The 13,876-nt window shown below is 41.8% G+C and overlaps 1 protein-coding gene and 1 long non-coding RNA gene across 2 annotated transcripts in view; one reads left to right on the forward strand and one right to left on the reverse strand.

Moving 5' to 3' along the window:
- Positions 1–24: 24 nt before the first annotated feature.
- psmd13 (proteasome 26S subunit, non-ATPase 13) lies at positions 25–10,107 on the forward strand. Its single transcript, XM_078254845.1, has 13 exons — positions 25–224; positions 1,775–1,853; positions 2,181–2,215; positions 2,303–2,358; positions 2,466–2,509; positions 3,719–3,805; positions 4,751–4,922; positions 5,526–5,605; positions 5,703–5,828; positions 7,358–7,420; positions 8,490–8,570; positions 9,417–9,533; positions 9,806–10,107. The coding sequence occupies exons 1-13, from the start codon at positions 124–126 to the stop codon at positions 9,899–9,901; spliced, it is 1,137 nt and encodes a 378-aa protein (XP_078110971.1). The 5' UTR covers positions 25–123; the 3' UTR covers positions 9,902–10,107.
- A 2,256-nt stretch (positions 10,108–12,363) lies between these two features.
- LOC144520842 (uncharacterized) overlaps positions 12,364–13,876 on the reverse strand; it is a 43,468-nt gene continuing 41,955 nt past the window's right edge. The window contains exon 4 of the long non-coding RNA XR_013502254.1: positions 12,364–12,971. This is a non-coding gene — a long non-coding RNA (uncharacterized LOC144520842). The remainder of the gene's footprint in view (positions 12,972–13,876) is intronic.

Here is a 13,876-nt window from a genome sequence, read left to right on the forward strand (position 1 = left end):
CCCATCATCCTTTGCGCCCAGCAGCAGACTCACAACACGGCAAGCTGGTTGACGTTAGCTGAAGATTCAGCAACACTCATCAGCCCCCGAATATACATTTAACTTTTAAATTTTGTTGCTACAATGAGAGATGTTACCGGGTTCCTCAAACAGCAGCAGAGCACCAGCTCCACGCCGGAGATGGCGACGGAGTGGCACACTTTGGAGGATTTGTACAACAAAAGGTACAAAAAAAGTCAGCTAGCTAAATGCTCTGCTAACGCTAGGCTAGCTAACGTTAGCTCGCTCATTCATTGGAAACGCACGCTGAGTCATGCACGGAGCTAGCTAGCGTTAGCTGAGGTTCGGCTAATGTTAGCCGCAAGTTTCTTCTTGTAGATCAGAACGGAAATGTTGCTTTTAAAAGTATTTTTTTAATATAAATTTAAATCAATAACGTATATATAAGTTAATGGTTTGTAGCTTTCAACATAACACCGTTAATGTTGGCCAGTGGAAGACAGTTTATCACAAGTTGTCCTTAGCTGTTTGCTAACGTTGATGCTATAGACGAGTCCTTAGTCACTGCACCATAAGAATATAATACGTTTAATATTCAATTCAATTTTATTTATACTATCAAATCTTAACCGTATAATGCCGTTTTGTAAGAACACATTACCATGGAGGCAGAACTGAATGACCTTAAAATAGTCGTTTGCTCTGTAAAATACATCATTAGCTAGTAGAGGTGTGCAAAACAATCGATTCATATTCGATTCAAGACAAACGATTCTTGATTATTAAACGATTCACAATATGTAAATGATAGTTTTCCCATATGATTGCAGTAGACATAAAATAAAATAAAAAATATGAATCGATTTTGAATCGGTAGAGCTTGAATCGCGATACGAATGTGAATAAAAAACATTTTGCACACCCCTAGTAATTATCTTCACCTGAGTTTCTGAGCGCAAAAGTCACCGGACACCACAATCTTCTGGACATAGTCATACTGAGATCCAGAGAGAGTTGTGTGGAGCTGATAGTCTTAATTAGCTTTGTAGCAACTCATTTGGCAATGGCTTGAATGTAACAGACGTTCATTGTGCTTTTTCCCTTTCCTTTATTGTGTTATATATCTTTTTTTTTGTGTGCATGTTATAGGTTTACAAAGTGAAAAAGCCCAAAGTCCACCCCAAAGGGACTTACCATCTCCAACAGAAAACACTGTTCACAAACTGCTCCAAACAGCTCTATTGTAGTCCAGCCTTTACTTCCGTGACCAATGTTACATGTTATAATGCTCGCCTAGCTGCTAGCGTGGCACGCCCTTATACTCTGCTTCTGACTGGCTAGTAGTCCTTACCTAGGTACTGAGCATGTGCGACTCCCAACAAAGATGGAATAGAAGTGAGATGTCTCGCTCTGTAGCTAAAACAGAGAGCTCAGCACACAGGGTGAAAAGAGGAGCAGCAGCAATGTGCAGTACAACAAATATATGGTGTTTTTTTGAAAATTAAACCAAATAAACCTATTCAGGTACAACCTCTACTATGAACCTGAAAATGAGCATAATATGAGCACTTTAATATCAAAACGATACGCACTAGAGCTTTAACACTGCCATCAGTCTGTGACTGGCCAAGGCTCGGCCCTCGTCACACTTGCCATCGAGCCTAACGACTTTTCTGGGTAGAAACCCTGTTGATTCTACAAAAACAATACAACTTGTCTTTTGGGACATTTGTCTATCTTCATGTATTCACTAACTGTTTTTTTTATTTGGCAGATTGTGGCATCAGTTGACTCTCAGACTGACAGACTTTGTGAAAGATCCTTGCTTCAAAACAGGAGATGGCCTCATACAGGTAACGGCACAGGCACACGTGACGTCGCAACTGGAAGCCTCACCACTGGTTATAAGGGATTAAAGTAAAATCTGTACCAACATTTACATACCAGACATTTACGTAAACGTTGAACTTTACACGCTTTGCTCATTTTCTCTTAATTAGGATCTTCAACCGTAAATAATGTCAAAGTCTAAATACTGTTCATGGCCACTAGGGCTGCACAATGTATCGTATATTTTCCTCATGTCGTGCAGCCCTAATGACCACACTAATGAGATAAACATTGAACGTTTTGATGTTTTTTTGTGCTCTGACAGCTCTTTTTTTTCTTTCTTCTTAAAGCTCTATGACAATTTCCTCAGTGACTTCGAACACAGGTGAGATAAGTTCCTCAAACACTCCGTCCGCCAGTTCAGTATTTCCTGCTTCTTTCGGTGCTTATTTTATTTTTTCTCCCTCGTCAGAATCAACCCATTGTCCCTCATGGAGATTATACTGTATGTTGCCAGACAGATGAAAGGTAAGAGCAACATGATGTAGCAGGAAATATTTCTCAGCAGAATACACTTTTTTTATTTTATTTTTTTAAACTTTTTTTAGTATTTACAAAAATGTTTTTTTCCCCAGATCCGAAAGATGCCATCACTTTTCTTGAGAAGACCAAGGAAAAGGTAAGACATCTAACCAAAGCTAATGCAGGCCAACACCACAGTAATAACTTGCAATAAAATTTACCTTTTTATGAATATTAGAACAAGTTTTAATTTCAACTGTTTTAAGGAAGTTGATTTAAAGTTTAAATATGATGCTTTTTGGCTTTTCCCCTTTCCTTTATTGTGTTATATATCTTTTTTGTGCATGTTATAGGTTTACAAAGTGAAAAAGCCCAAAGTCCACCCCAAAGGGACTTACCATCTCCAACAGAAAACACTGTTCACAAACTGCTCCAAACAGCTCTATTGTAGTCCAGCCTTTACTTCAGAGACAAACGTGGTCACTTTGGAACACACGTTATAATGCTCGCCTAGCTGCTAGCATGGCACGCCCTCATACTCTGCTTCTGACTGGCTAGTAGTCCTTACCTAGCTACTGTCAGGGCACGCCCTCATACTCTGCTTCTGACTGGCTAGTAGTCCTTACCTAGCTACTGTCAGGGCACGCCCTCATACTCTGCTTCTGACTGGCTAGTAGTCCTTACCTAGCTACTGTCAGGGCACGCCCTCATACTCTGCTTCTGACTGGCTAGTAGTCCTTACCTAGGTACTGTCAGGGCACGCCCTCATACTCTGCTTCTGACTGGCTAGTAGTCCTTACCTAGGTACTGCACATGTGCGACTCCCAACAAAGATGGAACAGAAGTGAGATGTCTCACTCTGTAGCTAAAACAGAGAGCTCAACACACAGGGTGAAAAGAGGAGCTGCAGCAATGTGCAGTACAACAAAAATATGGTGTTTTTTGAAAATTAAACAATCTAAACCTATTCTGGTACAACCTCTACATACCTGAACCTAAAAATGAGCACAATATGAGCACTTTAACTCTATGGTTGTTTTGAAGGCTGTAGTCACTGGTGATGTTGTGTTTTACTGAGAGATGTTTTGTCATAGTAGTTCATATAACAGAAACCACTCTCTGTATATCACAAACAAGTTATACAGCATCACAAACTGCATCCTCCAAAAATGATCATAAAGTTGCATCAACACAAACTGAACATTATAACCTTCGTGAAGGAGGATTTATTGCAGAACTGTTGTATTAAACTGCATCAGTTTGTAGGTACGTGTACCCAATCGTAAACTGGCAACTAAGTGTAAATTATGGAATTTTATGAACTGTGATTTTTGAGCAAACCTTACCGTGTCTCTGTCTGGTTCAGGTGAAAAGCAGCGACGAAGCCGTCATTCTCTGCAAGACTTCCATCGGCAGACTTAAACTGGAGATCAACGACCTTCCCGCCACAAAGGTAAACGCTCCTGAACTCTCAGCGCTCTCCCTTCGAACGTCACGCTGCTGGTGGCGTTCACACGTAAATATGTCGGTAACACCAACAGCTGTTAAAAGAAACCGAAGCGCCGAGTTTAGGTATCTGTAGAGAAACGGTTGGATTGATGCATCCCTGAAGTGGTGTCTCCGACCCTGTGGAACGCCCTTCCTCTTGTCTCACGTTCTGCAGTCTCTGTTGATGCTGTTAAAAAGCAGCTGAAGACTCGCTTGTTTCAAACTTGCTTTTGTCTCATGTTTGTAACTTTGGGTTTTTAAAGGTGCTCTAAGCGATGTCACTCGTTTTTTAGGCTACAACATTTTTCGTCACATACAGCAAACATCTCCTGACTATCCGCGAGCTGCCTGTCCCCTGAACACACTGTCTCTGTAGACAGCCCAGGCTCCACAAACGCCAACAAAAACAAACTGGCCAACCTGCACCACCAAACATAACAAACAGTGTTCCAGCGTTCCAGCCAATAACCGACGAGAAGGATTTCGGGGTGGGGGTTGGAGGGTTAGTGTGCGGAAGGGGACGGGATGAGGAGGAGGAGGGAGGGGCGAACTAGCCTCTGTTTTGTTTGACAATACTTCAAACGTCAACAAGAAGTGACGACAATTTATCATGTGAAGCACTTTGTTTGTAAAAGGTGCTCTATCAAATAAACTTAATGTTATAATATTATTATTATGATTATGATAATTAATAATATAAACAGTCCTAGAACATCTATAATACTACTGACCTGCCAGATAATGGTATTTTTACATAGCCTGACCTATTCTGGAAACAAAAAGTGCAGCTAAATCATGTTATGACTCTGACATATACGCCTGTAAAGATGAGTGAAAACGGGCAAAAGTTTTTTAAAGTAGAAGAAACGTGATCCACGATAACCAGAGATTCTCCTTTTGTCACTTCCAGAAAATCATTGAAGACGTCGAGGAAATGTTGAATAACTTGCCCGGCGTGACGTCGGTCCACGGCCGGTTTTACGACCTCTCCAGCAAATATTACCGCATCATCGGGAACCACGCGTCCTACTACAAGGACGCTCTGCGCTACCTCGGCTGTGTGGAGATTACAGACCTTCCAGGTGAGCAAAGACACACGGAACGCCTTTCATATCCGTGGCTGAATGATTTCATGTTCAGGGCTCAACAATAACGGCCCGGGGGCGCGTAAAACCCCACGTCGGGCCAGTAACCAGGGGTGTCAGACTGGGGGGGGGGAGGGGACTGGGTACCCAGGGCCCTCATGTGAGGAGGGCCCAAAAAGATGCTAGAATGAATAGCTGTGGATGCGGGGAGGGGCCCATAGAAAATGCCTTTCTACAGGGCCCAGAATGTTGTGCTACGCCCCTGCCAGTAACTAGAACAACTCACTTACCTGTTCAGGCATCATCGTATCATAAATTATATCATTTTTCTCTTGCACCCGTCAGAGAATCATTTGATTGTGCCGTTGGCCAAGAACGTGTTTTTTTTTTTTTTTTTTTTTTTTAGGGGGGGGGGGCTGAAGTACTCGGACATTTTTTTTAACGCTTTTAAAAGTTTTTTTCTTTTTCTCCGGGAAAAAATAATTGATTACGTGCAGGTATAAATCATTTCTAGGGGCCAATAAAAATTTGACTTTGGGAAAGTAAATATTTTTTTTTTTTTCTTTAACGTTGAACCGTGATGTTGTCGTTACTCCACAGAGACGGAGAAGCAGGAACGGGCGTTCACACTGGGACTGGCTGGACTCTTGGGAGAAGGAGTTTACAACTTTGGGGAGCTGGTGGGTTTAACAGCTGCACGTTGGATGCATGTTGTTTATCGATGCCGGCCGGTCTTTTAAATGAAGCTTGTTGACGCCTGCTGTCGTGTCTTTGCAGCTGATGCATCCTGTGCTGGAGACCCTGAGGAACACAGACAAACAGTGGCTCATCGATACACTATACGCCTTCAATGGAGGCAATGTGGAGAAATTCCAGGGCTTCAAGACCGCCTGGGGCCAACAGGTGAACGACCCTTATATAACCGCTCAACATAGGCTACGTCTACACTGCTCCCGTTTCCTTTTTTAAGCTGCGCTTTGAGACAAAATCGATCTCCGTCTACACAAAAGTTTTAGCTCCAGTAGCAGAACTGATCTCCACTATATTAACACGTCTGACAACACGTATCACATGACCTTTCACACACACTGGGCATGTGCGTGTCGGTGTAAACAGGAAGCAGGTTGTCTGACGTTACTCTGCGGTTTAAAATCACGTATGTATAAGTTGAAAATACTTTGAAGAAAGGGATGTAAAGGTATGTTGTTGGGTTGAGATCTTGTGACTTGTGATTTTTTTTTCGTCTTCATTTGTTTTTTTACACTAATTAATTTAGCTTTCTTTTAGCCTGCTTTAGCTCCGTTACTGGATATGTATTGCATGAGGAGCTCTGATTGTTTTCAATCAGAGCACAAGAGAAAATAAGAGTTTACTTGCAAAACGTAATGAGCTAAATAATTGTTTTTCTCGATTATTCTGTTTTGTGATCATTGGGAGTCGAAAATCATAAGCACGATTAAATGGATTAATTGCACTGTCCTACTTTTGCTTGAGTCTCTGCCGAGGAACTCAGTTTTACAGATCTGTTGATTAAATCAACGACCCCGAGAAATAGATTTGTCTGTCATGTTTTTGACTAAGAATATCTTTACTCAAGGACGGCCCTAGACGATTACACCTTTAAACCTCTACAGCAATACATCACTGGCCTTAATCAGCCCCAGTTATGATAAACGGAGAAATAAGATATTAAAAATCTACTTTCTCTTCACGCGTGTGCCCGACACAGTTCAGTCATACTCAGCGATGGAATGTAACTAAGTACATTTACTCTTAAGTCCAAATGTTGAGGTACTTTACTTGAGTCTTTTCTTTTCATGCCACTTTCTACTTCTACTCCGCTACATTTCAGAGAGAAATATTGTACTTTTTACTCCACTACATTGATCTGTTACAGCTTTAGTTACTTTACACATTAAGGTCATTGCTCACAAAACACATGTAGTTTATAAAATCTGATGTTTCATTATAAAGTAAACTACCCAACAATATAACGGCCTACAAGTCCAGCTGAGATGATTAGACCATTAAACACACAACAGTTTGGATCCTTTCCAGTTTCCTAAATATGAGGATTTTTCTGCATTGAGTACTTTTTACTTTTGATATTTTAAATACATTTTCCTGATGATACTTGCATACTTTTACTGAAGCAACATTTTCACTGCAGGACTTTGACTTGTAACAGAGTACTTCTACAGTGTGGTATTGGTACTTTTACTGTAGTAAAGGATCTGAATAATACTTCCACCGCTGGTGATAGCCGAGTTTAAACCTCGGTAACGGAGAGGATGTATTACGCAACCTTTTGATCGGAGCTGTTGCCGTGCCAACAGACATCTGGAACCGGGTCACAGGATTTTACACTCGAACATCATCGCTGATATTTGGCAACTGTCTGATTTCTTTATTTTTCTCTCTCTTGGTTGTAGCCTGATCTCGCAACAAATGAAGCCAAACTGATGCAGAAGATCCAGCTGCTCTGCGTGATGGAGGTGAGGACCCCACCTTCTTCAGTCAATTAGTTGTTTTTTATTCCCTTTCATGCTGAATGACTCATTTCCAAGAAACTGATGAGCACATTTCTGATAAACACAAGATTTAAAGTGGTGCTTTTGCATGACTCTTTGTGGAGAAACTCAGTTTTACAGATGGTCAACGGACTGCATTGATATTGCGCTTCTCTTGTCTTAAAGGAACACGCTGACTTATTGGGACTTTATTTTATTCCCCGTATCCCCCAGAGTTAGATAAGTCCATACATACCCTTCTCATCTCTGTGCGTGTTGTAACTCTGTCTGACGCCCCCACCACTAGCCTAGCTTAGCACAGATCCTGGAGGTAACCGGCTCCATCTAGCCTACTGCTCCCAATAAGTGACAAAATAACGCCAACATGTTCCTATTTACATGTTGTGATTTGTATAGTCACAGCGTGTACAAATAACAAGGTCACATGAGACACAGCCATCTTCTAACCGTATACAAACTGGGAACTATATTCTCAGAAAGGCAAAGCACAGCTACTTCTGCTACTTGGGCGGAGTGATTTGCTCGCAGCACCTGAGAAGCCCCGTTGTTACTCTCTGCTCCTCACCATGGGTGTGGAGATGGAGCCGGTTACCTCCAGGATCTGTGCTAAGCTAGGCTAGCAGTGGGGGCATCAGACAGAGTTACAACACGCACGGAGATGAGAAGGGTATGTATGGACTTATCTAACTCTGGGGGATACGGGGAATAAGCTAAAGTCCCAATAAATCGGCGTACAGCTCTGTCGATTAAATCAGCTAATTTATTAGTCGACAAAGTCATTAAAGTGTAAGTCGACTAAGAATTTCTTTGAACAAGGACAGCCCTCAGCTTGTATGTATATCTTGCAGCACCACTTTATGGTCTGACCGAGGAATAACGACTTCTTCAAACACTGAAACAAATGTACAGTTTGTTCAAAATGAGTCTGACGTTGATCATTTCCTCCCACTTTGTATGTGACCGAGATGATGTCACCCTGAAGGTTTACAAACTTGAATATTAAATCACTTAAAGTGTCTCTTTTCTCTTCCAGATGACTTTCACTCGTCCTGCAAACAACCGACAGCTCACCTTCACCGAGATCGCTAAGAGTGCCAAAATCCCCGTCAACGAGGTCAGTTGGATGACGAGCTAATCTCCCTCTTCTCATGTCACGTCTGATGAACAATGAGTTACGGGAGTGAGAAACACAAGGCTTTGTGAGCAAACGTTACGTAACGTTAGTGGGGGGGGGGGGGACAGGCTGCGGCTGGAAATCGGAAGAAGGATGGGGAAATAGTTTTAACATGACTTTAAAATCGACATCCACCGAGCCAAAGTGCTTATGTTATCAATAGTTAGCTCGTTCTGGTTTCCTAACTAAATATAAAAAAAATTAACAAATGAAAGTGGAATGGTATTCTAGAGGTCTACAACAGACCATAAACGATCGTTGCCTACTGATGTTGCTTTTTTAGTCTTTGCCTTTTGTCTGCTGTGTCCTAGTCTATATCCATGACGTGGGATTGCTCCGCTGCCGCAGGAAATTCCGCCGGATGCGTGTCTTTTCACCGATATCCGTCCCCTTCCTCTTCCTTTGTGTTGTTCTAACCTCCGGTGGATTTCTGAGGACTATGGTTAACTGCTCCTCAGATCTCTGCAGGGTAAATCCAGACAGCTAGCTAGACCATCGGTCCAATCTGAGTTTTCTCAGGGGAGTTCATATATATCTGACTACATGACTTTGATGACGAAAAACATGTAGCAGTATTAAATAAAATTGAGGAGGTGACGCATCGTGATGTTGAATGGATTTGAGTCGACGACAGGATAATCGTGATCACATCGACTCGTGAGACCAGTGAAGATCCCCACTCCTAGTCTTACCGCCTGCACAGAGCAGATCCTCCAGTAGTTTTGACATTTGTTTTGAACATGAGAGCGTGTTGATCTGTGAGAACTGATGGAGCGTGTGCTGCAGGTGGAGCTGCTGGTGATGAAGGCTCTGTCCGTGGGGCTGATCAAAGGTAACATTGATGAGGTGGACCAGAAGGTGCAGATGACCTGGGTGCAGCCCAGAGTGCTGGACCTGCAGCAGGTGAGGCCTCATTCATACATATATATATATATATATATATATATATATATATATATATATATATATATATATATATATATATATATATATTCTCTCTCTCTTTCAGCTGCTCACATTGTTCGCCGCCTTCTAAAATATTACTCCATTATTTATATATAGAAGTGTCAGAGTTTCACTCGAATATTCTGTTCGATAAACAAGCGAGCACTTCGACCGTGAGAGATTTGTTTACAACGTTTGGTGCGCCTGACAAAGTGTTTTTTCTGTTTCAGATCAAAGGTATGAAGGAGCGTCTGGACTTCTGGTGTGGAGACGTTAAGAACATGGCCATGCTGGTGGAGCAACAAGCCCACGACATCCTCACCTAGTCCGCAGAGGGAAACCTCTTCACAACCATTTCTCTTTTTGTATTGTTTTTCTTTCTATCGGATGTTCATTCGTCACTGTTTATCACCAACCCGTAAAAATACGCTGTGGTATTTTACAAATAAACAGCTGGTTGTAACATTATTATCCTCCTCATCTGAAAATATTGTCTAAAACATGAATAAAAAAAAAGACCCCAAAAAAGTCATTTCTGTACAAGTATTGTATGTTTTTATTTCTTTTATTGGTTAAAGTCTGTCCAGCTTTGGATTGTAAATTAAGATTTGTTAAATCTTGACTGTAACAGTTTCAGTGTGGTATTAGTACTTTTACTTAAGTAAAGTTACGACTGAAGACCTCATCACTCACTCTGTTAGACATTTTTATATATTATGCATCACTGTAGTGCAAATTAATATATACAGTGACAACTACATTATTTATAAAGCAAATAATGCCCACAAATTATATTTAAGGGTAACTTCTGTGTTTGTCTTAACCCGGGGTCCGTTTCAGGAAGGAGGTTTAACAAACTCTGAGTCTAACCCTGAACTCTGAGTCGATTTACCCTGAGATGAGAAACTCTGAGTTTTTGGTTCCAGAACAGCTGATTTGAGTTGGTTCAATCAACTCCGATACTACGATTCACCATGGTAACAACCACAAACAAACCAGTCGCAGAAATACTCGTGCACATACAGCGAGTTTCAACATGTATTTCATTAAAAAAGCAACACGGCAGCTGCTGCAAAAGAGAATCTGCGTGGGAGAAAATAGCTGCTAGAGTAAATGTGTAAATTCCAATATAGGGTATTAACCTATTTAATCATAAGTATAATATTATTGGTAAACTGGTATTGAACCTATAATCTATTTCATTTAGGTGCAATCCTGCGGCCTACTAATCCCATTCTGAGGCTGCAGCCCCATCATTAACAGAATTATAATTCATAATCTTTTATTTCAAAGGGTTTACATCATTCACCTGCAATACTGTGGAACTCCTTTTTAATGGCTCTTACTGGTTTGTGTCCAGGGAACGCTACAAAAACGTTTAAAAACGCGTTTCAGAGCGAGTCACACTCTTCTGACGGCGCTACAGCGGCTTTACTAAAATGCTCCGCATCACCAATGTTGTAAAGAAAATTGCCATTTGCAAAAAAACGTAATGCGACACAAAGAATGTGCTGGGATGTAAAGCATGTCCACGATGGGTGACGTTAGTGATATGAGGACGGATAAGGTTATTTAGGCTACATAACTGATAGACTGGGAAGAAAAACCATAACGCTCACATAGGTAGTTAACTGGAAATGAAAATACATCTATAGTCGGGACCTCAATATCATCTCCCGACTTATGTTTAACTCCCTGCGAAGTAATACAGCTTCTTCATCAACGGGATCGTCAACAAAAGGAAATGCCATGTTTTGAGAAAAAAAACGTACACGTTCCACCAAAACAAGTTCCTTCCCGAGGCTATTTTGCAGCGGCACCGGGGCTCCGTCTGGCGCTTAGCACCGCTCAAGACGATTGTGATTGGTTTAAAGAAATGCCAATAAACCAGAGCATGTTTTTCTCCCATCCCAGAATGCTGTGTGGACTAACCAAACCCTCCTCCGCAGCGCTGTGGAGGAAGGTCTGGCAAAGCGAGACTACATGAAAACTGAATTGTTGACAAGGTACATCCTTACATGAGTCAGGGTTTTTTTCAAAAAATGCATTAATGAGGTAAACAGTCATTTTGATGCTTGGGCTACATGTTTATTGAGGTTACTTAGTGTCTGCGTTGGACAACTCTCATACGTCTGCAAGCAGCAGGGGACCTGCGAGGTCTTCTACGTCTGCGAACAGGGCGAGCGGCCTGTCTGCGTGGCATTGTCATAAAACAACCTCGGGGTGTGATGGGTTTATATTTATATAGCATGTCAGGCAATGTTCTATGATATCACAATTCACATGGGACACTCACTGACATTATCATAGGAAGTACATCCAGTATAGGCTGTGTCCCGAACCCACCTATGGCTGGGCAGGAGGAAGGAAAGCCACTTCTCAGACAGCGAGACTATTCTCTCGAGATCAAAAGAAAAAGAACGTAACAACATATAAAGAAATAGTAAAAGAAGATAAAGAAAATTAAACGAAAAAAGAACGAACAAGCAACGGTAAAGCAAGAAATGATGCACGTGGTGTGTAGTGTTGGATACTCTGACGTATACGTTAAGTTAATGTGTCCTAGTTCTATCCTCCCTCAATGTGACGCATGTACTGTATAGTTCAGACAGTTAACAGCCCTTGATGTGTCAAATTGTCACATGGAATGTTGCATCTGTGGGGTCATAAATGCTGATGTCACGTGTCAACTGTGACGTCATCAGTGATATCACAAAACATAGGCATGAGATTTTATGAATAGGATCCCTTACTACTTGTCTTTTGTTTTTTAAACAATGTCTTTATTGATTTCTCTTTGCACTTATAATAATGTTATTGTGTGGTACATACATTACATTGTTAGTTTAATCTGATTGTCAAGACATTTGCATTGTGTCTAATCTATGTCACCAAACTGATCTCAATTCAATTCAATCTTATTTATAGTATCAAATCATAACAAGGGTTATCTCAAGACACTTTACAGATTTTACAGATAGTAGGTCTAGACCACACTAGTAATTCCCCCAAGAGAAAGCATTTAGTGCGACAGTGGCGAGGAAGAACTCCCTTTTAGGGAGAAACCTCGGACAGACCCAGGATCTTGGTAGGCGGTGTCTGACGGTGCCGGGTGGGGGTGTGATGAACAATGGCAATTATAGTCACAATAAAGATAATGGAACTATGACTAGAAATAGTAGTTGTAGTAGTTCATGGCGTAGCGGGGCACTGCAGGACGTAGCAGGACACTGCAGGGCACCGCAGATCGTAGCAGGACGCAGCAGGACGCAGCAGGACGTAGCAGAACGTAGCAGGACACTGCAGGGCACCGCAGAGCGTAGCAGGGTGTAACAGGGCATGGCAGAGCGTGCAGCAGGACCACGGCGACAGCTGCAACCATGATTTTGGTGCCACCTTAATCCAAGGAAACATAAATGAAAAAAACATAAGGACTCTGGGGAGTTAGTAACAAGCATTTCTGGGACAAGGATGCACACAAATGGAAATGGAGAGGAGAGAGAAGCTCAGTGTGTCAAAGGAAGTCCCCAGGCAGTCTAAAACTATAACAGCATAACTAAGAGAGTCAGGTTAAGGAGAGGAGCCTGGTCAGGCTAGAACTCTCCCCAACCGGATCAGGCTGTACTGGCCTGCCTCCCTCTACTCTGATTATATTATTGATTATATGGTAAATGAATCAGACGACTATGAAGAGAAGCAGGTGGGCCGGTCTAGGTGGACGCTGCAACTCCTCACTCCCTAACTATAAGCTTTATCGAAGAGGAGAGTTTTAGGTTTACTCTTAAAGGTGGTGACGGTGTCTGCCCCCCAAACCCAGACTGGGAGCTGGTTCCACAGGAGAGGAGCCTGATAGCTGAAGGCTCTGGCTCCCATCCTACTTTTAGAGACTCTAGGAACCACAAGAAGCTCTGAATTCCGGGAGCGCAGTGCTCTAGTGGGACAATAAGGTACTAAGAGCTCTTCTAGATATGATGGTGCTTGACCATTTAGAGCTTTGTAGGTCAGGAGAAGGATTTTAAATTCAATCCTGGATTTTACAGGAAGCCAATGCAGAGAAGCTAATACAGGAGAAATATGATCTCTTTTCTTAGTTCTTGTCAGAACACGCGCTGCAGCATTCTGGATCAGCTGGAACTAATTCATCACAAAGTACTCAAAACATAGAACTACTGCTGTTGATCTCTGTGAGAAATCATTGACTTCATCAGAGGAACTACATGATGACACCGATGTCATGTTCTTGCTCGGGTCCAAATCTGGTTTCTTTCTTTCTTTCTTCTTTTTTTGTATTTTCTTACCTA

Source organism: Sander vitreus, chromosome 1, assembly GCF_031162955.1.
Source record: "Sander vitreus isolate 19-12246 chromosome 1, sanVit1, whole genome shotgun sequence".
In the NCBI taxonomy this organism is placed as follows: Eukaryota; Metazoa; Chordata; class Actinopteri; order Perciformes; family Percidae; genus Sander; species Sander vitreus.